General features: G+C 40.1%; 1 protein-coding gene across 2 annotated transcripts in view; it reads left to right on the forward strand.

The window, feature by feature from the left end:
• OSBPL11 (oxysterol binding protein like 11) overlaps positions 1-24,062 on the forward strand; it is a 91,937-nt gene that overhangs the window by 54,706 nt on the left and 13,169 nt on the right. For both annotated transcript variants that reach the window (XM_030579834.1, XM_030579833.1), the window contains exons 5-9: positions 1,315-1,497; positions 10,619-10,820; positions 18,497-18,642; positions 20,050-20,190; positions 23,438-23,936. In XM_030579834.1, coding sequence (XP_030435694.1) covers positions 1,315-1,497; positions 10,619-10,820; positions 18,497-18,642; positions 20,050-20,190; positions 23,438-23,936 — 1,171 coding nt within the window. The remainder of the gene's footprint in view (positions 1-1,314; positions 1,498-10,618; positions 10,821-18,496; positions 18,643-20,049; positions 20,191-23,437; positions 23,937-24,062) is intronic.

Below are 24,062 nucleotides of genomic sequence, written 5' to 3' on the forward strand. Positions count from 1 at the left end.
AATGCAGAAATTCATCAAGGTGCAAATGTTTGTGGGAGGTCGTGTTTTTTTATTTAACAAGGATATCTTGCTGCAGCAAGGGTGACTGTTATCTCGTAACACAAGAAGTTTGCTCCATCATATCATTATACTTAAGGCCATTTTTTGTATTTGCCCCACAATACATTTCTATTAGTTTTGCTATCTGGATAGCTTTTCAGTGCATGAAAAATTCCAAGATATACCGAATACAGTTTTTGGTCCTAAATTTCTTGTTTTAGAACTGGAGTTTTGAACTGTAGCTCAGATTTCCAATTGGAAATTTCATTTTTTGCTTGGCTTGTTTAAAAGCAAAATTTGTTTGTCCAAATTAATTCCCTTGAACTGGATTTCTTTTTTTTAAAAGGCTCCTCCATAAGTTTGTTCCTTCAGAGGAGTTTCTAGTTAAGGCCTGTTTGCTCCTTTCACAAACCATTTTCAATGCTTTGTTGCTTTAGTGTATATGTGTATTGTATGTTACAGAAGTATATTCTTAAATTTTTGCTTCATTTAACCTAAAATCTGAAAAAATCCAAAACTCTAAGGTTCTTCTAAAATAGGATTAACTCCTTGTGACTGGCTCAGACTCTCTATCATCAAGAGATTGCACCCTGGTCTACATTACAAACTTATGTCATTATAAATATGGTATAAAATCTCCCCCTTCCCCCCGAGCGATATAGTTATACCGACCTAACTCCCTATGTAGACAGAGGGATTCTCCCATCAACATAGCTACGAAATCTCCAGAAGGTGGAGTATCTAAGCCGATGGGAGAAACTTTCCTGTCAGTGTAAGTAACGTCTTCACTAAGTACTGCGGTGCTATAAGTGTAGAGAAGTCCTGCATTTGTTTCATTTTGTCTTCTAAATGGTTGTAAATGAAATTCTTCTCTTTAAAATGTCAGGTTCACCCCATGTAGTCTGTTGCCTCTCAGTTTAAATGTTAATCTTCCTGCAGAGCTCAAACCTGAATAGAAGGGCTTACTTCCTAATCATATAAAGTGATGTATATTGTTTCATCACAATTCCTGGGTTGCATGTAAGCAAACACAAGCTGACTGTAAGCAGTGGAGCAAGACAGTTATCAGGAAATAGCACAAAGGAACAGAAACTTCCTCACCTATCAGTTAACACTTTGTGCACATTAATTACCAGAGTAGTTGGAAAACAGTGAGTTAAGCTAGGTTTTCCTCACGTTATTTAATTGTTGATTTTATATTCTGACTTATGTGCCTAATGAAATGTTTGAGTATTAGGAATTTTAAATTTCTTTATATGCTTGTTTATTCACTAGAACAATCCTCCACTGAAATCTCGCAGCTTTTCTCTTGCATCCCAAGGAAGTGGCAACTCTCCTGGTTTTCAGAGGAGACCCAGCCAAAATCCAGTTTCATTTTTTAATGTTGGACATCACAAGTTGCCAGCAGGAAAGAGAGTTCCTATTCTGCAGCCAGACCACCTAGTAGATGTTAAAGAGGTTTGTATGAATAAAAATTTTAAATAAATTATTTTGAGAATGAGAGAACATCAACATATTATTGTCCTTACTACTTTGGTTGACACAGAAACCTGGTAATTTGTTGGATATACACCTCTACGTCATTATAATGCTGTCCTCGGGAGCCAAAAAATCCTACCGCGTCATAGGTGAAACTGTGTTATATTGAACTCGATCAGCCAGAGCGCGCAGCCCTGCCCTCACGCCCTGCTTTACCGCGTCATATCCAAATTTGTGTTATATCGGGTGGTGTTATATTGCGGTAGAGGTGTGTTATTCCTAAATTGGCCTAAACTGCTAATGTGTTGCTGTGTGGAGGTTAAAGAGCTGCCGTGTTCCCACCCCAGAGCTGGCACTATTTCAGTCGTGGTGGAAGTGATCAGAATGTATTTTGTGTCTCACTTTAAATATGTAAAGTGCTTTGGCATTAAAGGTTCTTTATAACTGTCATATTTATTATTTAAATTATTGACTGGGAGGTGACTTTGGTGCTGTTACCTGTTATAATATCCTGACATTGAAGACTGAGTATCACATATTCCTGTCCCTGCTAGTCCTGGCATTACAGCTCAAGAAGATGTCATATCACATACTTCTTCCTTTCTTTCCCCCGCCTCAAGCCTTGGAAGAGTTGACTTCAAGGCCTGAACTCTTTTTTTCATGAGCTTCATAGGATGGAGGAGGAATCAGTTTGGTTCATATCAGAGAATTTTGCTAATAATATACAAAAAGTAATGTTTGAGTTTTATGGCCAAGACCTCAAAGTGTGATTTGAAAGGGGAAAGCCAAGAAAAGGATGAAACCCAACAATATGATTCCACTGAATAGTAAATCTGGATAAATGGTACACGTTGCTAAAAGTATACAGAGCATGACAATCTTTTTTTTGTATCCTTCCATCCCTGCCGTCAATATAAAAAGTTGCAAATATTTAAAAACATTTAATATATATCACTGACATCTAACCCATCTCTAAAAGGAAAACTTGTTGCACCACTCACCAGTATCAAGTATCTGTTGTTCTCCTTATGTGGCATCTCTATCACTGAAGGTTTGCAACCATGGTAGCCCTGTTCTGTATGATCCTCTGCTAGTCTTTTGTGGGTGAATAGTCCTTTTGATCCATCCCAGATACCACATTGTCCATCCAAGACCTTTTTCTGTCTTTCAGTGCCAACTTTCCCTTCCAGCGCCAGTCAACATGTGTTTCCCACTGAAACTCTTAAAATGTGCTCTGCAAATTGAATCGTTCCTTCTTTTCGTAAGATCTCTAACTAGTGTTGGCCTATTGCTAGTATTGCCAATATTAGTATTATCACAGCTAATAATAGTTTAATGCAATGTGATCAATACAATAAATTACAACAAAAGATGTGTAATACCGACAGACCCCAGTCAATGGTGGGTGGGGTTTAATCTGGGACTTCTGGAGCTAAATACATGAGCCTCTACTGCATGAGCTAAAAGCCATACGGACCTTAGCTAAGGCTGTAGAGCAGACTCATTAATATCTCTCTCTACGTGGTCTCGGTGCCACTAGATGGGACAGAGCACCACACTCAAGCGTGTGGGTTACAGATATATTTGGCCACTAAAAGATAGTTGCACAGAAAATGGGATGTACTGGGATATCAATAGGTGAGCAAGAGTTAGTTTTTTCTTTTCCTTTTCAATTAAAAGATCCTTGTAGACCTCGCAGTAGAGGCAAGTTTGTAAAAGGGAAATGAGTGAGAGACTTGGCAAACTGTCCTAGACAGGACATTCCACAGTCACAAGAATCACATTTCTCTGTAAAAGATTTCTGGAAGAGCCTTGGCCTTCAACGTACCATAGCAAGAAGGGATCTTGCTAAAGTAGTGGAGAGATGACTGAGATATTGAAGAGCCAGTGATTAGACTGCCAATATGAGGACCAACACTATTAGAAAATATATTTCAAGGTGAATTCAGGCTTGAAAATGCATCCTACCCCCTTAATCTTCATACAGATCCTGAGCCCACAAATACCTTGAAACAAAAACATTGGCAGTATTCATGAAATGGATCCAAATATCCGGTCACTTATTATGGCATTTCTCTGTAAAAATAAAAAATTCCACATTGCATCATCCAAAATTACTGTTTTAGATGTGATATAAAATTCAGAAAAATACAGCTACAGAATTCATGGAATCTAATTTTATCCTTCCTTACTGCTGGTTAGGAGTTGATCAGCTCAAGAAACATGTTGGTCTGGAAAAACACTCCAAGATGTAGACATGCTGGGTACGTCTACGCTGCATTTAATTTAAAAAAAGAAAGAAACCCTCCCATAAGCTCCGGTAGTGAATCTCAGAGCCTGGATCAACTGACTTGGTTTTGCAGATCTTGCATTACAGGGCTAAAAATACCAGTGTAGAGGTTCCCTCTTGGGCTGGAACCCAGGCTCCGAAATCCTGTGGATGGGGGATCGCATGCCCCATGATCCTGAATTTGTTGACCTGAGCTCTGGGACTTGTTGCTGTGGGGGTTTATTTGCAGCATACACTTATCCACTTTCACTTAAAACATCTTTTCAGTGCACCAGATGAAAAAGGCTTTTACTTTCCATATGTAAATAGATGTCTTCTGACCAATTATGCCTTCCTATAATCTACAGACTAATCAATCTGTAAGGTTGTTTTAGGTGCTTGTATTTGGACAAGGATCTCTCCTTGTAGCTGAAGTTTTCTCTGTCGGAGCACATCCTGAAATATGAAAATTGCCTGCCAGTAATGTTTCCTTTCGGTTACGGCATATACTACTTTCTGTAGCCCATAGAACTGAGAGAAAACTTGGGTCACAGAAAGATATTTGTAAAGAATTCTTGCTTTATGAGATGAAAATATAAGGAATGTGATAGAAATGGCAGGGTTTGGTCTCTTTAAATCCCTGCATTCTGTTTGGTTGCTAACAGCTCAGCAGTTCCTGTAAGCATCATGAAACACTGGAGTTTTGAGAGCAGAGAACAAATTCTGAAGGGAGAAGGTTCTGACTCCTAGGCAGTTATGGTCCATGAATGGACAACTATCCTCCTGTTTACTTTCTAATAGAAGGTAGGGATAATGGAATTATCACAGGGGCCACCCTCTTGCGCCTGTGCCCTGGGTTGGCTGATTAACTAAATAGTTCTCAAGCCTCTTCTGTGCTTCACCCTTGTCTTTATTTACAGTGCAACCCCACTTTGTTCCCCCAACAGTTATCCACATTTAGACCTTCCCCAGGGTCTACTGGCCCATGAGGCTCCTTTTCTTGGGTGGAGAAACAGAGATATTGCCCTCCTGTCTCCTCCCAGGCTGGCCTCCTGACTGAGCTTTCCCCAGGGCTTATATAGCCCTCCTATCCTCAGCCCAGCTGCTTGCATTTAACTCAAGCCATTGCTGTGTCAACCCTCATTAGGGCCTGCAGCTGGGTCCTCTGCTGGCTGCCTGAGCCCCTGCATGTGGCCTCCTTACAAAAAAGCAGGGCTTAGCCAGCGTTTTAGCAGGGCATTCAAGGGGTTTACCCCTGCCATATCACAGCAGTGTATGGGATGTTGCTGTGTAATGGACTCTGAGATCTGTGTCTGAAAAAAGCTGTTATATTATCTTCAGTCTTTTCATATTGTTAGAGTAAGATTAAATAATTTATCTATAGCTTTCTTTTGTTATAGGCTATTGCAAGTTAACCTTATGTAAGGGAGAGGAAGTCAGACTTGTGAATGTAGAAAGTCATAATTTTGCCATTGAATAAATGGGCTTGACTTCTGTTGATTTAAGTGCATGAGGGAAGAATTTGGTCCCCAGTATTGTCTAAAGTGAAGCTTAAGGTATCTGTATTCCCTTTTCTCTGCTTCCTTGCACCATATCAACGAATTGGGTGTCTGGTAAGAGCAGGGTGACCAGACAGCAAGTGTGAAAAATTGGGACGGGGGTGGTGATATAATAGGTGCCTATAAAAGACTAAGCCCCAAATATTGGGACTGTCCCTATAAAATTGAGACATCTAGTCACCCTAGGTAAGAGGTGTCTGTAGTAAAGTTACCAGCTTTGCCTCTGAAGTAGCTGCTTCTGCAGGCAACAGATCTTCAGTAGCTCACCAAAGGAGAGTCCCAAACCACAAACAGGTGGTCTATCAGTCTGGGATTGCCAGCAGGGAGACTGGAGAACATAGTTAGGGACAGTGTGGGCATTTGTGATGTTGGGGGACAATAAGAGGGACCATGAATTGGGAAGATTGTCAGGGTGAGTGGACACTGCCCACAATCTCTCTTTGCTCCTGACTCTCTGTGCCAAGCACAGCCTCAATCAGGGAGGTAGGCTGAATGTGTCGGAGGGTGTTTTGTACAACTCTTACATTCCATACCAGATAAAATCTGTTAAACATTGTAAAGTTTGCAAAATCAAGCCCTCAGAAATTAAGAAATGTGAGAATTCAGGTTGTTTGAGATTGGAGCTGAGGTGCATCTGAGTGCGGTGGAGAGGAATTTGATGTGTGGTGGTTGGTTATATGTTGGAATAGGAAGGGAAGTTTACCGTGGAGCCATGGAGTCTGTGTGTTTGGGTATTGTGGGGACTGGATAGTAAGGCAGGCAAGCTGAGATTTGTGTGGAGGAGAATCCTGATTTAACTGGGTATTGTTTGAATAGAAAATGTATTTAAGCATCCTTTAGCTGTCAGTTACCAGATTTCTTTAGTGTGGAAATGGCTGTAACATGAACAATCCCTGTGCCTTTCATCTCCCTCATGCTGTTCTTAGCCCCATCCTCTCCCACATCTCTACTATTCCCTCATGCTTGCCACGTCACCTTCCCCACGAATTCTAATACCTCGTTCTACTTTAAAATGCTGTGGACAAGTGTGGGTCAGAAAAGTGATGCTGAAGAGAAGTTCCTTGTCATGAACTGCCTGTGGATCACAGTAGAGCTTGTCTTCAGGGAAGACATACAGCTGAAGGTAAAACATTATCCCTCTTTTCCTCTCTCTATACTCTGTCTTAGACAGTTCTGTCCACCCATCATAGTCTCCACATAGCCCTGCTCAGCTGTCTGTTCTCCCCCACAAGCTCTCTCAGACTTTAGTGCCCCAAATGGCTGCAGACTTGTCCAGCGTGCCAGGCAGCCCTCAGAGTGGTAGCCCTGAATCAGCACACATCTATCTCAAGTTGCGGGTGTTATATTCAAAACTATTTTAGGTAGTGAGTGTGCTGGTTTAGTAGATACATGCTCTCTTTAAAACGCTCCTTGTAAGCAAGAGCCCAGTAGCTGTTTTGTGTTTACAGTATTAAGTTAGATTTAGGTCAGCTTGCACACATGGTGGGTTTGGTGCACATAAGAGAGACCTTTCCAACTCTCCCCTTTCACAGAAAAGGATTAAGGAAAAGAGAATTTAACCTCATAAATACACCCTCTGCCAAAAAAAAAAAAAAGAAGGGGTAGAAAAGGAAGAAGGGAGACTTTTGAAAGGGATGAGAATATTATAAGTTATAGGTAGAGTAAAGCGTGACTCAGAGGGACCTGTATTTCATAGATCTTACGATATCCATTTACACCAGACGGGTGTCACTTACAAACTAGGGCAACAACTATGTAGGGGCTTCAATGTGATTTATAAAGTTTGCTTGTAAAATACAAAAAGCAAAAGAAAGAAGTGGAGAAAAGATAAAAAGCCACTGTTTTAAAGATGAGAGTTTTAAAATAAAACATTTTCCAAAAGGGGAAAATTAAACTTTTGCACATTGTGTCCCCAGTAAGATGTTCTTACAGTGGTTTTGGAAAAAAATAACTGCCACTGTCATGCTATATTCTTCTTGTAATAGCAGGGTTAAACAACTGCTAGCATTAAGACTTGAAGTGCCCTCCGGTGCCTAGAAAAACCTTAATCTGCATTCCAGTGGTTTCTGCTGTTTTAAGAGCTTGTTAAACCACTTCATCCTTTAGTTTGAAAACTGTTGTAACAAGTTCATGTTTGCAACTTTAAACATATGAAGTTTAAAGGTAGACTGTTTTAGCTACTTCAATATATCAGAAATGTCCTTCTTTTCAAGAGATGGATTTGACACTGGTAGAGCTAATATAGCATACAGTAAATTTGGATGCTACCTGCCCTTTTTACCTCATGTCACATAAGAATAGAAAACTTTAGGAAGAGCAGAAGAGAAAATCAATGACACTGATACTAGTCTTTATGTATAAGTTACACTATATTAACAATTTGTCCTTCTGTATATTGCTATTTTGCTGTGCTTGAACAGTAATTTTCTTTTGGCTGAGGAGACTTGGAAGATTTTGGTTAAGCTTCCAGGTGGTGCGTGGCATTTATGAAGTGTGAGACTGCACTCCGCAAAAAGAGAGGACCTGAATCAGAGAGATATGATGAAGGCATAGATTGAGTCCCCTTGAAATGGCCAGCGTGCATTAGGCAGAACTTTGATTTTCCCTCCATCTGTTTGAAGTGAATTGCAAGCATTTTCTTAGTTACAGAGAAAGAGGGGCCTGTAGAAAATTAATATTAATCTTCTGGTTTTAAATCCATATTGGACTGGGTGATGTGGTGTAATCCTATATTTTACGCAACAACAGCAGTAGAGGCTCTGGAAGCATAAAGACAAGGATCATGAGTGTCAGTTATTAATCTAGATGCGTTAAGCAGGCTGTTTTTCTTTTCCTCAGAATGGTGTTGCTTGGTTGATAGGCATGTTTAAAAGTTCTGTGTCAGAATTTATAACATGGAATTTACCAATTTGTGAAGTATAAGGCCTTCATTGTGATCATCTAGTCTGACCTCTTGTATAACACAGGCCATAGAACTTCCCAAAAACAATTCCTAGAAAATATCTTTTAGAAAAGCATCTGAGTTTGATTTAAAAATTGTGAATGATATATCCACCATGACTCTTGGTAAATTGTACCAGTGGTTTAATTACTCTGACCATTTAAAAAAAATCCACCTTATTTGCAGTCTGAATTTGTGTAGTGTCAACTTCCAGCTATTGGATTCTGTTAACCTTTCTCTGCTAGGTTGGAGAGCCCTATATTTAAACATTTATTCCCCAGGTAGATACTTAAAGACTGTAATCAAGTCACCCTGTAACCTTCTCTAACCTTATATAAACGTGTATATGTTCATTTATGGATGCTATACTTTGATATACTATTACTTGACTAGTTGCAGTCTCAGTTCACGAGTCTGCGGCAGAACCAGACTTTCTAAATGCACAATCCTCCTTTAAATTGTATAAAATCTGCACATAATCAGACCAAAAATAACCCCAAACTGCACAAAATGTCAACTTCCCAACTTTCTTGGCTCTTAACTGAATCTGTAAGTTGTATTGGTGCTTTGGAAACCTTGAGGTAGTTGCTTGCGCTACATAGCAAGAGGCCTAAGAGAAGAGACCACTTTGCTCTGAGCAGCAGTACTTCTGGATGTGCTCTTTTGCTAGGAAATATGGCAAGTGTACTTTGGACTGGTTGATAGTTTTGAACTGATTGTGAACTGTTGTATATGAACCTGGTTATGTGAGGGAAACTTACAATCCTTGAAAGAGTGGTTGTTTTTTTTGTTTTGTTTAAAAAGAGTCGATATGTCTGGACGATTTAAGTACTCTCTGTGAATGGTTTCACTGTTTCGAGTGCAGCTGTTCTCATAATGCTTGTGTGACAATAAGAGAGGTTTCATGATCGATTGGCTATTTTGTGTATGCTTCTTGATACCATTGAGTTAATGGGGAGGTTGGGTGGCATAAGCTAGAATAGACTAATGAAGGATGAGAGGCATAACCTGAAGCTATCCTGTGACTCTTTTTCCAGTTTTGCAAACTATGAATCTATTTGAGGCAGGGATGGTCTCTTTCTGTGTGTTTGCTACCCCAGTCCTAACTTGGGGTCTTTAGGTACTACTACGTTGCAAATAACTAATGAGGAAGACTCCTAGAAGAGCTTATCTGTATATGTGGTGTTTGTTGGTTAAACACCTTGAAGGCATGATTGATCCTGAAATCCAGTTTGCAGCATTACTCTGCACAGTTTTCAAGACAGTTGAGAAGTTCACATGTAAGCCATTTAGAGAATACTGTGACAAGAAGAGGTGGATTTGACACATATATTGTACAGTATCTGGTGGTAGGTAGCTGGTTGTTGGCAAAAGACATAGTAATGTAGTGTTACCAAATAATACTGTGAGATTGTCAAACAGTTTTTGTGATTTGCTGATATACAATATTGTTTGAATATTTCTTTGAAATCTAAAAACCATTGCCTAGTAGAGACTGCATGTTATGAGACTGATAGAAAACAGAGTGAAAGGATACTGTCAAAGTGGGTAAACTGAAAACCTCAACCAGTTTGAAATCAGACACATGCATGAATCTGACATGACATGAGCACATGCAAGAAACTCTCTCCTTTGCGTGTCAGTTCTATTTTTGTGTTCAGGCGGTTAACAGAAATTTGTAAGAATCCAGAGAGCAGCAGGATTCTTCTTAGATTCCATTTGTTGCCTCTACCCAGGAAGAGAGACCGGTAAAATAAAAAAAGAGGTTATAGATAGTACCTGTGATCACAGAAATCCTGGGCAATATTTTCTCTTAGTGATTTTTTTTAACCTACAAATTTTCGTTTTCCCAACACTATACTGTGTATGAATGCATGTGCCTTTCTTTTAGACTTCACCACAAAATGTAGGACCAATAATTAGTGACTGTTGTAGCTTCACTGATGGTACCAATGGTGCAGGCTGTAGAGTTAGTAAAATTGTAAAATCTTCTTGGTACATTGTCTCACTATGTAACTAATACAATAAATACCATGGACTGCATGGGACTTGTGGCATGCATTTCGTGGGGGGTTTAGTGGGGGCATTCAGCACAGAAATGTGTTTAATTTATATTTTTCTTTTGTAGTTCATCTTTAACCATACATTTAAGTAACAAGATGGTACTTTTATTTTTGACATATGTAAAACGAATTCTTATTTATTCTTTGGGATTTGTATTAAGTTTGTAATATTCTTCGGGGTCATCTGTTTTTGAAGCACTTCAGTATAGCTGTATACCACAAAAATGTCTATCATCTTCTGTGACACCAGCACTGTTTTGTTTGATAGATGATGTCTCAGGCTGAGGGACAGCAGAGAGACTTGATCAGAAACATAGAATGCCTTCCTGCCTCTGGTCACCTTACATCCTTGGATCCAGACCTGTTAATGCTGAAAGCAACTTCCATGGCGACTATGAACTGCTTAAATGACTGCTTCCATATTCTCCAGCTACAACATGCATCGCAGCAAAAGGGATCCTTACCAGCAGGTGGGTCATGGATTAAGGTAAAGGTCTGCATTCTGTGTGACTGAAGCATAAAGCCTAGAATTTATTGATTTTGATTGAAATGTTTATTCCACTGAATTTATCTTCCTGTGGGTTGGTTATCCCAAAACTTCCAACTGCAAGGTTTCTTTCACCTTCTTCTGAAGCAGCCTCTGTTAGAGACTTGATACCGGGTTAGCTGGACCACTGGTCTGATTCAGTCTGGCAGTTCTTGTGTTCCTGCATGGTTACTTTTTTTAGGCCAGATTGTCTCTAGTTCTGATGCAGTCACATTGGAGAATTACACTTCCCACCACCTATCTTTATGACTACAGTAATGCTATCAGGACTCTCCCTTCTTATGTGACTAGTGGGGTGGAGAGCAGGCAAAGGCGTAGCTCCAACCTAAGTTCCTCTCTAGGCATGAGATGTAGGGAGCAATTTACTCTACTTCCTGGGAAAGAGATGAACTGGAGAGGTATGACTAAGTCAGAATCCTTTCTACTGCTCTTCTTGGGGAGGCATGGCTGTGTGCCACTCTCTACACAGTACTAAGACTAACGGCTTAATCTTGCCCCATGTTTGTTGAGCCAGAGGTGTTCATGGTGGTTTATAGACAGTTAAATTGACAGGAGCAGTTAGTGGGTATTTAATTTCAAAAGTGTCGCCTGTTGGTGGGAATCATGGAACCTTCCCACTGTCTTTGATTCCTTCTACGTCTTTCAGCAGAAGCGCTTTAAAGCTAATTTGTCATTTCCTATCTCAGCCACTAGAGTGTTCTCAAGACCTTTCAAATTCCCTAAAATCCATTTAAAGAACAAACACAAAATCATACAATCATAGGACAGGAAGGGACCCCGAGAGGTCATCAACTCCAGTCCCCTGCACTTGTGGCAGAAGTATCATCTAGACCATTCCTGACAGGTTTGTGTCTAACCTGCTCTTAAAAATCTCTAATGACAGAGATTCCGCAGCCTCCCTGGGCAATTTATTCCAGAGCTTAAGCACCCTGACAGGAAGTTTTTTCCTAATGTCTAACCTAAACCTCCCTTGCTGCAATTTAACCCCCCTGCTTCTTGTCCTATCATCAGCGGTTAAGAGAGAACATTTTTCTTCCTCCTTGTAACAACCTTTCACATACTTGAAAACTGTTATCATGTCCCCTCTGTCTTCTCTTTTCCAGACTAAACAAACCCAGTTTTTTTCAATCTTCCCTCCATAGGTCATGTTTTCTAGACCTTTAATAATTTTTGTTGCTCTTCTCTGGACTTTCTCCAATTTGTCCACATCCTTCCTGAAATGTGGTGCCTAGAACTGGACACAATACTCCAGTTGAGGCCTAATCAGTGCAGAGTAGAATTACTTCTCATGTCCATCTCACCACACTCCTGCTAATACATCCTAGAATGATGTTTGCTTTTTTTGCAACAGCGTTACATTGTTGACTCATATTTAGCTTGTGGTCCCCTATAACCCTCAGATCCCTTTCTGCAGTACTCCTTCCTAGGCAGTCATTTCCCATTTTATGTGTGTGCAACTAATTGTTTCTTCCTAAATGGAGTACTTTGCATTTGTCCGTATTGAATTTCATCCTGTTTACTTCAGACCATTTCTCCAATTTGTCCAGATCACTTTGAATTTTAATCCTATTCTTCAAAGCACTTGCAACTCCTCCCAGCTTGCTATCATCTGCAAACTTTATAAGTGTACTCTCTATGCCATTATCTAAATCATTGATGAAGATACTGAACAGAACTGGACCCAGAACTGACCTCTGCAGGACCCCATTCATTATGCCCTTCCAGCATGACTGAACCACTGATAACTACTCTCTCTGAGAATGGTTTTCCAACTAGTTTTGCACCCACCTTATAGTAGCTCCATCTAGGTTGCATTTCCCTGATTTGCATTGTTATAACGCAAAAGATTAAGAACAGTATTTAATATATACCTGTTTAGTGCAAAAAATCTTAATGACAAATTATTTTGTAGTTAAGGTTAAGATTAAGATTACTGTTGTGGATCAGACTTTATCAAAACTTGTTACTCTTCTTTCAGCATTCCTCTTATTTCGTGAGGTACCACAACATGCAGTACTGATATTTGGTTTTAAACCAACCTGAAGAACTATTTTTTAACATTTGATTTTTTTCCTTTCATTCTGATGGTGAAGTTTCTGGGGGTGTGTGTGTGTGTGTGTGTGTGTGTATATTTATACGTAATAACATTTATATAGCTGCTTTTCATTTTCTGGTATCTCAGAGCATGTTAAAAATTATTGTGCATGCAGCACAATAATGAGTTTTTTTAGTTTGTGGGATTACCCCTAGGTGTGGCTGGAACCAATATGTACATAGCATGCGTGACAACAGTGATGGTGAAGGCAACATTTTATAGGCTTGCAAGTTCTTTGGGGGCATGAACTGTGTCAGGGGTTTTGAAAAACATAATTTTCTTCTGTTTTGATTTAAAAAGAAAAAATAAATTACTCCAGTGAATTCTGTCACTGTTCTATTTTAGAACTTTAGTGTCACTCTGAAGTAGTGACATGAACATAGCCTATATTTTAAAATTTTACACTACAAACATCAAGTTCTAATTCTAGGCCTTGTCTGTGCGCAAACTTTCACCATTCAAGGTTGTATGTGGGTAGTCCTATTTTGATTTAGCTTAATCCAGTTTTTGTAGGAGTCGTTGATAAGAATGTTAAGCTGTGCTCCCTTTTGAGGCAGAAAGCATCTTTTAGGAAACTTCAAATTGGATTGAGTATAAAATTACCCTCTCTCTTAAATTAGAAAAGATGCTTTCTCCAAGTAGTAATCATTGTGGAACAATATGAGATGCCTCTGCTTGCACAGAGCATGTCTTTGTCTCTAATTGTTCATTTTTATGCAAACAAATGTTTACCAGAGTTGTTTCCATTTAATTTGTTTATAAATGCTCATTTGAACATGTGCCTTTTCCCTTTGTGAGTCTCTCTACATTAATATGTTAATTTTAGTGTATCTTGGATGTTTTTGTGCTAGTAAAAGCTTTTAAGGAAGCAAATGGTTTCTACTGAATTGCTACAATTATACCAGTCTCTTGATAATTATTGTAATAAACTGCCTAGATAAATTACTTTCATGATGGGAATATGTTAAAGATATTATGTTTTGCATTATATATATTTTGAGATTTCCAGCTATGTTGAACTGCTTTTTGCAACAAGAACTGATGAATGGTACGGTAATTATTTTTAGCTCTCTTTAAACAAAAATTAGCCCATGTGGTTTTAAGTAACTACATATTAGGGTAAACCATTTTTCTGCCTTTGTAACTTCCAGGCTTAATTTTTAAGATGTACATTTGAAAGGTGTTGTCCAAAACTTTGACCCTTTTTTGTGGCTTTAACTTATAACAAACTAAAAAACCCGCTGTGCCTGGGAAAAATATTTCCTGTTAAAAAGCATCTACTGCATGCAGATTAGCTACTTCAAAAAAAAATATAGGATTTTTAATGTAAGTGGCTGGAGATTCTGATTAAACCTTCAATTGCAGATTGGCCAAAGAGCAGAAAGGCTTTCTCTTAGTTCTTAATCTTGTGTACTGCTAATATTAGAAAGTTTGGAGCCATTACAGTTCCAGGGGGAGATCTGGGAGAAGTGTAATCCCATTTGGACCACTTCAATGACAGAATTTTATATCCATCTTTGTGGAGAAGTTGTAATCCGTGAATTTTTTTTTAATTAAAATCACTGAACAGGAAAAAGCTGAACAAATATTTAGTTAACATAGGTTGGTATGCATGTTTTTTTTTCCGCATTACAAATATCATTTAGAACTTTCATGGTATATTGCCTATCAGGTGCCAAGGTTAACACCGCCACAATAAGGGTAGCAAATCTTAAAGAATTCTAGTGACTTTTCATTGATTATAGTTTGCATGGGAACAAACACTGCTCAAGAGAACCATACTTAATCATGAAATATTTTAGGAACCCGTGGGAAGAACTGAAGATTGGAGCAGTGCATGTGTTTTTCTCAGAAAATCAAGAAAGAAGGAGAAGACGGGTAGTGGGTACAAAACAATGCCTGTATTGCAGGTATAGAGAAAAAGGGTTGTAATTTATTAAGCATTGGAACTTCTTTGTTGAAATCCTGTTTGGATTAGATGACCTCCACTTAAATAAGAAGGGTACTGATGTGAATTGCAGAGTCTTTAGGCAGGCATTAAAACTTGGTTATGGAAGAATAAGGATTTTTTGCTTAACCAGAATGAGCTGTTACGGACTTCTGACATACAAATTAGGGTGAGGATGAAGTTCCTAAATAAAAGACGGAAAGATTTAGAAAATAGTAAAAGCTTTAGAAAGATGGGCTGGATGATCTAATAGGCCCTTTTCTACTCTAACATCTTTGATTCCATGAAGAAGATTAAATGTGTCAGCATACTTTAGCATATGTTTAATGCTAGAAATGCGGGCTATAATAAACTAGAACTAGAAGTGATGCTAAATGAACAGACGCTGCATATGTGTAACTGAGTAGTGCAGAAGAGGTGGAAAAAGTACTTAACAGCAAGATACATTTTGATAGCTAAGAACTAGTTATCACAATGATCACATCTGGCCTTGGTATCTGTGAATGTGATGGTAAAGGTCTTTGAGTTAGAATACAAGGAATAAAAAAGATATGACAGTGGGCATCTGCTACACACCCTCAGGACTGAAGGAGAGTATGAACAAAAAAATGTCTGGACCAACTGTCAAGATGTACTGCAAGTAACAAGCTATTTTAATTGTGAAGTTGAGAATGTGGTGGTTATTGGAGGGCTTGAAACTGTTGACCTGAATTTTGCAAAATACAGAATGGATGCATAATGCATCAGATAAAATTGTTTAGTTGTCAGAAAAGCAAATTTTAGAGCCCACAAACTACAATTCCTGTGAAAAAGAATAAAGCAGGAAATAAGAACTGGCAATGTGGTGTCACAAGGCATTGTTCTAAAATCGGAGGTAAAAAAGAAATCTGCACTGGAACTGGGAAAAAGCTAAGGCAATCAGCAAGAATACATGGTATTAATTTAAGGCTTATAAGGAAAGAGAGGAACAGCAAAAATGTAGAATAAGTTCATGTCTGCTACTTTGGCTAAGGGGAATATAATCCATTGTCCAGGTTGAGGGAGAAGTGTTAGATGGCAAACCTGTCCATTAATAGAATATAAAATGAAATTGTATTTAGAGAAAAAGATTTGAAATACTTAATTTTTAAAAATCAAACACACAAAGATAAACATGTTTGAAATAAGTAGTAAAGTGGACTAAAAATATCTGATAAAGAGCAGAAAAGGAAATACTGGATAAATTTGAATAAATAAGTATACATATCAACCAAGACGGATAATATGCAACCTGTGTAGGTTTCTCAAGGATAAGAGGAAGAAATGTATATTTATCTTTATATGTATATATAAATGTCTATAGATAGATAGATAGATAGATAGATAGATTAAAAAAAGGAAGGAACAGTTATCCTGGCAATTAACATGCTGAAAGTATAATTTCTAACACTTTTGTAAAAAGACTGACAAACTGAGAGATTACTGTTTATCTAGATGCTAATGCAAGCAATGGTAATGGTACCTGCTTTCAACTACCTGAAAGGGGGTTCCAAAGAGGATGGATCAAGACCAGGGGTCTCAAACACGCGGCCCGCAGGGCTATTTTCTGCAGCCCATAAGCACCTCACAGCCCGTGGCCAATTGGAGCTGCTGTGGGCGGTGCTTGAAGCAACAGCAACACACAGGCCCTCCGCCTCCCCTTCCTCATGTTCCAGTCTCTTCCCAGAGCAGCGCGGAGGCAGGGCAGACAGGCAGGGAGCCTGCCCTGCCCCTGGTACGCGCCGGGCCAGATCCTGCCCCCAAACCCTTCCTGCAGCTGAACCCCCTGCCGCACCCTGCACCCCGACCCACTGCCCTGAACCCCCTGCCACACCCTTCCCCCCACCCCCTGCTGTACCTCTCATTCCTCCTGCACCCCCTGGGGGCAGGGAGGGGGCAGAGTTGGGGTGGGGATTTTGGGGAAGGGGTTGGAAAGGGGGCGGGGTGGGGGTGGGGCCTCATGGAAGAGGTGGAGTGGGGGCGGGGCTGAGGACGGTGGGTGTGGAGGTATCAGTAATGTGGCCCTCGGGCCAACATACTATAGTCTTCATGGCCCTCATGGTCATTTGAGTTTGAGACCCCTGATCTAGACTGTTCTCAGTGATACCTGATGACAGAACAAGGAGCAATGGTCTCAAGTTGCAGTGGGGCGGCGGGGTTAGGTTGGATATTAGGAAAGAAATTTTCAGTAGGAGAGTGGTGAAACGCTGGAATGGGTTACATAGGGAGGTGGTGGAAGCTCCTTCCTTAGAGGTTTTTAAGGTCAGGCTTGGGAATTGGTCCTGCCTTGAGCAGGGGGTTGGACTAGATGACTTCCCGAGGTTCGTTCCAATCCGATAGTCTATGATTCTTGTTTCCGTGAAGATTAAATCTTGCCATGCAAAGCTGAGTTTTACTACTGAGTCCAGGCTAAGATGTTTTAAGACAACTCTGTCACACAAGCAGTGACATTGGAACAGTTTTTCTAGTGGGGGTGGTGAAAGCCATTGGACAAAACTGTAAACCTTTTAAATGATGGAAACCACTTCAAGCCAAGAGGGGCTGCCGCACCCCTTGTGCAAGCACCCACACACACAAATTGCCCTTACAAAATGGCTACTTCATTTTTCTGATCCTCCTTTACATGAAACCCATGTTATCTGATGCAGGTTCCTGTCCCCAGCTTAAATCGGGGGACATGACCTCTTTCCGATAAGGGGAGTTTGGATAATTGAGGTTACAGTATATAAGGATAGAAATGTTCAACATGTTGTTTTTTCCTGAATGTCCCTAATTTCTTTTACCAAAATGCAGAATACAGAATTATGGATAGAAGATTCCAAGTTATTAGTAATTCTTATGCTTCTGGGTTTGTGTTGTAGCCAGAATGTTTCTGTCTCATAGCATTTATGTGTGTTTTTAATAGAACTGTATTGGTGTCTACTGTACATCAACCTTTGAAATAAAATGGGAACATTTTCATTATTGATGAGGAATTGTATCCATTCTGATAGACTAGTGGAGAGTAACTAGACACTTGTATCATTAAATTAGTGGGTGACAGCTTTCCAGGTGCTGCTGCTATCTCTTTGAGCAGCTATTATTTATTTAACACAGCATGTTGTTCCTTCAACTGAGAAAAGACAAGTACTTTTTCCAGAGAAAACAATGCCAAAATATTGTTTCATTTTAGCCTTGATTTCTGAAACTGACTGAAGTTTGAAAATGAGCTATAGCTACCATTTCTTTAATTGGTGCAAAAACTTCTCCACGGGGTTACAGAACATTCCAGTTTGGGTTCTTTTTCTGGTGTCTGATTACACCTTTTATAACATGATCATCTTCTCCAGTACAAGTCGCATATATTACAGTTGCCCAATCACAGTGCTCATGCTAATAATCAAAGAAGGTGTTGTCCTGGTGCATTCACCTTGTGTTTTGTGGCTGCTGAACAAGATTAACTGCTTGCAGCTTTTTGAAAACTTGCTTACTCAAAAACATCTTTTGTTGAACTCCCAGAGTATGAATAAGTTTCAGCGCAAACTTTCTTTTGCTTCAGGGACAACGATCAGTTGGTTGGAACCAAAGATTTCTTTGTCAAATCATTTAAAAAATGGAGCAGCTCAAGATTTTTCATCAGAGCCAAACAAGCCAGCATCTGTCATAAAGGAGCAGTCTATGCCAGAGCCCTCCCATCTAACAAGGGTAAGGTAATGTGGCAGCCCCAGGTCTGTGAGGAATGTTTCCATTTGCAGGATTATCTGGAGATATTTAGCAATTTTTTTATATAATGCAGGAAAATTATGGTGGTTCTGCCAGTACAGACATTTTAGTAGAATAAGGAGGACCACTTTTGAATTAAATGTTTTGTTGCCCTGTAGCAAGTCTATTGTCTTCTAGTAAACAACTGCAGGGTGACATATGAATAAAATGTGTTAAGAGGTATGGGGAAGGCGCAAATTAAAGCATCAGTTTAAAATATGTAACACAAATTATTCCAGTTAGTGTCATTTTAACACTAGAAATCAGTGTGAAGTGAATAAATTGAATTTTTCCAAATATTCACCATATAAACTACTTTTGAAAATTGCTCAGCAGAGGATAGATGAGGGAAGCTAGTTGTTAGAAGTATTTTATAACTCATTTTCCTATATATTATTGCTTTTTTTTCAATCTTTAGAAAAAAACTAATCTTTTAACTGCCCTGAAGTCAAGTGGTGATGAATTCTGTTGTATTTTCAATACTCTAAACTATCAATTATTTTGAAGGGCAAAAACATTCTTGTAAAATACAAGAATAATGAAGATTGTGAAACAGAGGCTTTTAAGTTGCAGTTGTAGGCAACTTGGTTTCTGAGAGTTGTGTGTGTGTGCCACTAAACCCTTTGGCAGATTACATGTTTAGTGTAATTATTATTCAATATGCATGTAACAACATCTTGTCTCACTTTTTTCTTTTTTATAACATCTTTCAGTAAAGTTTGTATAAGAAACCTAAAAATGTAGACTAGGTTGAAATTAAGTATTTAATTCACATAGACTTTTATTTCCGTAATACAGGCAGATAGCAACCCCTATAGGCCAAGAAGCAGAATTACCCTTAAGATGAATAACTCTTTACCTGTACAGAGTTCATTCTAAATGTATTTGTCTCGCCAAAAGATTTAAATGTAGAGCAAGTACGTAAGAAGTGCTTTAATTACTACGTTGTCTGTGGTTGGAATATAATTATTCTCAATGACTTCTTAGATTTATAGGATAATAGAAACATAGGGCTGGAAGGGACATCAAAGATGTCATCAACTGCAGCCCCCTGCGCTGAGGCAGGACTAAGTAAACCTAGACCATTGGCAGATGTGTGTTCAACCTGTTGTTAAAAACCTGTACACTCTTTCATTTGTAAGTACAACATTGTGTAGCATCAGCAGAAAAAAACATGAAACACTTGTGGTAATATAGAGGTCTGGTTTTCTTTGGAAGCTCATTTGAGACCATTCCCAGTCTGATAGATTTCTTTAAGGTTTTTTAGACTTGCCTCTCCTGCCCCGTGAGGCACAGGCTAAGCTTTTTAGTCCTTTAGGGTTTGAAATGACTATGGATTTCTCACACCAGGAAGCTGAAGAAATAAACCCAGACGAGGAGCTGGAGGATACATGTGTTAACAAAGAGGATGACCTCGGAGCAGTGGAAGAACAGCGCAGTGTTATCTTACATCTCTTGTCTCAGCTGAAACTTGGCATGGATTTAACAAGAGTAAGTAGGCAAGGTGTGAAAACTGTCTGTAGTGCAGGTGAAGTGACACCTAACTTTTGTCCATCCAAATGCCATATGGCAATTTGCCAGGAGCTTGTGGAAACATGCCTATTTTGTGTAAAATGGAATAGATAGTAGCTACTTTGTACAGAGTTTCAGTCTGCAGAAACTTCAGGTCCCAACTTCAGCCTGATCTGCAGGACTTGAAACATGTATTTGAAGACTACTAGCCACTCAAATAAATAAAAATATATATATAATACCATATAGCTTACCGTACCACCCTAAAGGCACCTCCACTGCAATTTAAAGAAACAGCTGTATGCTGTAACTGTGTGTGTAAAGAGAGAGAAAATTCTCACTTCATCTCCTTTCTCTTGTTCTTTGCAGCTCTTTCTCTGCCTACTTTGTGTTTCTTTACTGCTCTCCAATATTTTCTCTTCCTCTCCCTCCTCTTCTGACATATCTACATACCACTCTGATACATCCCCACGCCCTCACACGAAGGCGTTGGAGGTTTTACCAGGTTCATAGTAACTAGAGGGCTCAAGCAAACGACCAATGCAAAAGGGAGTCCAAGGGTAACTTCCCCGCAAAACTCTGGGGGAGAGAAAGGGGCTGACTCCAGAACCTGTTTTGTGTATATATCTTCTTTAGCAGTCTCTGGCTAGCAAGTCTTATAAATATGAGTTCTTTTTCTCCAACCTTCATCTGGTTGTTAGAAAGAAGAATGAATGTTCTTTCTTTCAGTTCTCAGCCCCAGAGCATCCTGGCATTCACAGGCAGTGGAGTACTGCTCCTCTTTCACTCTCCGTTTTCTGTTCGCTGCTGGGAAGTAAGAGCTCTCTGCTATCCTGACTCTCTCCCACCCACAGTTTTACTGCTGCTCAGAACTTTATTGAAAGGTAGCAGAATGAAATTGACCTCCTCTTGTCAGTTTAACTGCTGCCGTCAGGGATCTCAGTAGCAGCAGTGAAAACTTGACAAAACTAATTAGTTATCCCGCTTGCATGGCTTGAGGTGAAGCATAGCACAGAAGCAGACACTGGAACTGCTTTTTGCAGATGTGGGAAGATTAGGCTGCCACTAATTTATTCTTAGTTTACACATGGAAGATGGGGAAATTTTCTTCACAACTAGACTAGAAACTTTTTTAAAATTAAAGATTAGACTCTGCAGAAGTTGATGGTATTTGGCCAGAAAAGCTTTCTCCTCACCACAGAAGATTGGGTTTTTCAAGTCTGTCTGCTCTGAGTGTGGTTTGCTTGAATCAATATGGATAACTGGATGGTGGAGCTTGCATTCCTGCATTAAAGATGAAGGCACCTGCAGGCCACATTTTTACCACCCCTGCTCAATCAGGATTCAGTTAGTTCTTCCCACAACTTAGTCCTTACTGCCATTGATAAGAAGGTAGTATGACAGTTCCTCCTTTACCTTGGTGGGTCCTGTGCTTATTGGTGGATTTGCTCACCTCAGTGATCTTCTCTTGTGGAACCCACAGTCTGGGTCAGCTCCTCCTGTGTCTGATCAGGAGTTGGGAGGTTTGGGGGAGAACCCGGGCCCGCCCTCTATTCCGGGTTCCAGCCCAGGGTCCTGTGGATCGCAGCTGTCTATAGTGCCTCCTGTAACAGCTGCATGACGGCTACAACTCCCTGGGCTACTTTCCCATGGCCTCCTCCAAACACCTTCTTTATCCTCACCACAGGACCTTCCTCCTGGTGTCTGATAATGCTTGTCCTCCTCAGTCCTCCAGGAATACACTCTCTCACTCTCAGCTCCTTACCCTCTTGCTCACGGCTCCTCACACATGCTCCTTCTCCTCTGGCTTGTCCCTGACTGGCGTGAGCTCCTTTTTAAACCCAGATGCCCTGATTAGCCTGCCTTGATTGGCTGCAGATGTTCTAATTAAAGTAGCTATCTCCACTGCCTTCTGGAAAGATCTTAATTGGCCCCAGGTGCCTTGATTAACCTGGAGCAATTACCATTTGGTTATCAGGGTACTAGGGATTTGTTTAGCCTGGGGCTAACATACCTGTTTCTCAGTACTTTACTGTAGCCATCTGGCCTTGCCCCATCACAGTAGTTAAGTTTAGATTTGTTTTTATTCTTCTCCTTTTCCTCATAACAAATTGTTAGTCATGTTTTCCCTTCCTTTATGACTGTTTCCTATTTTGGAATATTGTATATACTCGATCATAAGCCGGCTCGTTTATAAGCCAGCCCCTACAAGATGGATAAGTAAAAATGGAAAATTTTTATAACCTGTTCATAAGCCAACTCTATAATTCAGGGGTCAGCAAACTTTGGCTCCTGGGCCATCAGGATAAGCCACTGGTGTGCCGAGATGGTTTGTTTCCTTCGAGCCTCTGCAGGCACGGAGGTAAACCTAAGTAAACAAAGTGTCCCAACATGCCAGCTGCTTACCCTGATGGGCTGGGACAGCATCTGGTGGGGAAATTTTTTTAGGGGGAGAAGCTGGGAGTCAGGGGAGTAACCCCTGTGATCCCCCCACACATGACCCCACTCTCTCCCCATCCCTTCCCACCTTAACTGGGGAGGGCCAGGGGAGGATGTCTCTGACCTGGCTGGCAGCACGGCCGCAGCCTTTTCCGGCGGATCAGACCAGGCGGCACAGCCACAGCATGTTCCAGTGGGCTGGGCCAGGTGGCATGGCCGCAGCATGCTCTGGGGAGTGGGGCCGAGTGGCATGGCTGCAGCCTGCCAGCCCCAGAGCTGCAACTGCTTTGGAAGCTGGGGAGAGAGCAGCGTGGCCAGAAGTGGGGAGACTCCGGCTTCGCCTCTTCCCTTCTGGCTATGCTGCCTTTCCTTGTTCCCTCTGTTGGGGGGAGGGGCTATGTCTCATCTCTCCCTCTCTATACCCGTTCATAAGCTGACCCCCTTCTCTGGTGCTTCCCTTTTTTACTAAAAAAAATTTGGTTTATGAATGAGTATATATGGTAAGTTCTCTTAGGTTTGGGTGTTTATTTCACCATAAGTTTTTTGTTCTACTTCTTGTTTTAAGTCTTTCATTAAAAATAATTTTAAAACTTTCTTTTTCATGCCATTCCCATTATCCTGAGAACATTTTGCTTATTGGTGCCAGAATGGACTTTTAAATCTCTGTTAAAAGTGTCGTATCCCTATTTCCCATTTCCTTTGTAATGTGATTACTTCAGGAATTTATTCATAACTATAGTCTGCTTACTTATTTTTAAGTTGTTATAGTTTTTTGTCTTTATTTCAGGTGGTTCTTCCCACTTTTATTTTAGAGAAACGTTCTTTGCTGGAGATGTATGCAGACTTCATGTCTCACCCAGACCTCTTCATTGCAATCACAAATGGAGCTACCCCAGAGGAGAGGATGATCCGCTTTGTTAAATATTATCTCACTTCATTTCACGAAGGTCGCAAAGGAGCAATTGCTAAGAAACCATACAATCCAATCATCGGAGAAACGTTTCACTGCTCTTGGAGGATGGCTAAGGGCGAAGTAGCCTCTTACTCAAATAGTACCTCTTCATCCCTCTCCCTCTCAGAGCAAGCCACTCTTTCACAAGAGCCAGAGGGCCAAGTGGAGTCAGACTACTATACAGTCAGATTTGTAGCTGAGCAAGTGTCCCATCATCCTCCCGTCTCAGGGTTTTATGCGGAATGTGTAGAGAAGAAGATGTGTGTAAATGCTCATGTCTGGACAAAGAGTAAATTCTTGGGAATGTCAATAGGAGTAACAATGGTTGGTGAAGGTGAGTAATTTATTCACTGCAGAAATGGAAGGTGGTTAAAAATATCAGTGAGAGAAATATAAAATTAAGTTCTGTGAACTCCAGTGTCGGAATAACAAGTAAATCTTACTCAGTAGTTGCATCTAT

Source organism: Gopherus evgoodei, chromosome 11 (genome assembly GCF_007399415.2).
Source record: "Gopherus evgoodei ecotype Sinaloan lineage chromosome 11, rGopEvg1_v1.p, whole genome shotgun sequence".
In the NCBI taxonomy this organism is placed as follows: domain Eukaryota; kingdom Metazoa; phylum Chordata; order Testudines; family Testudinidae; genus Gopherus; species Gopherus evgoodei.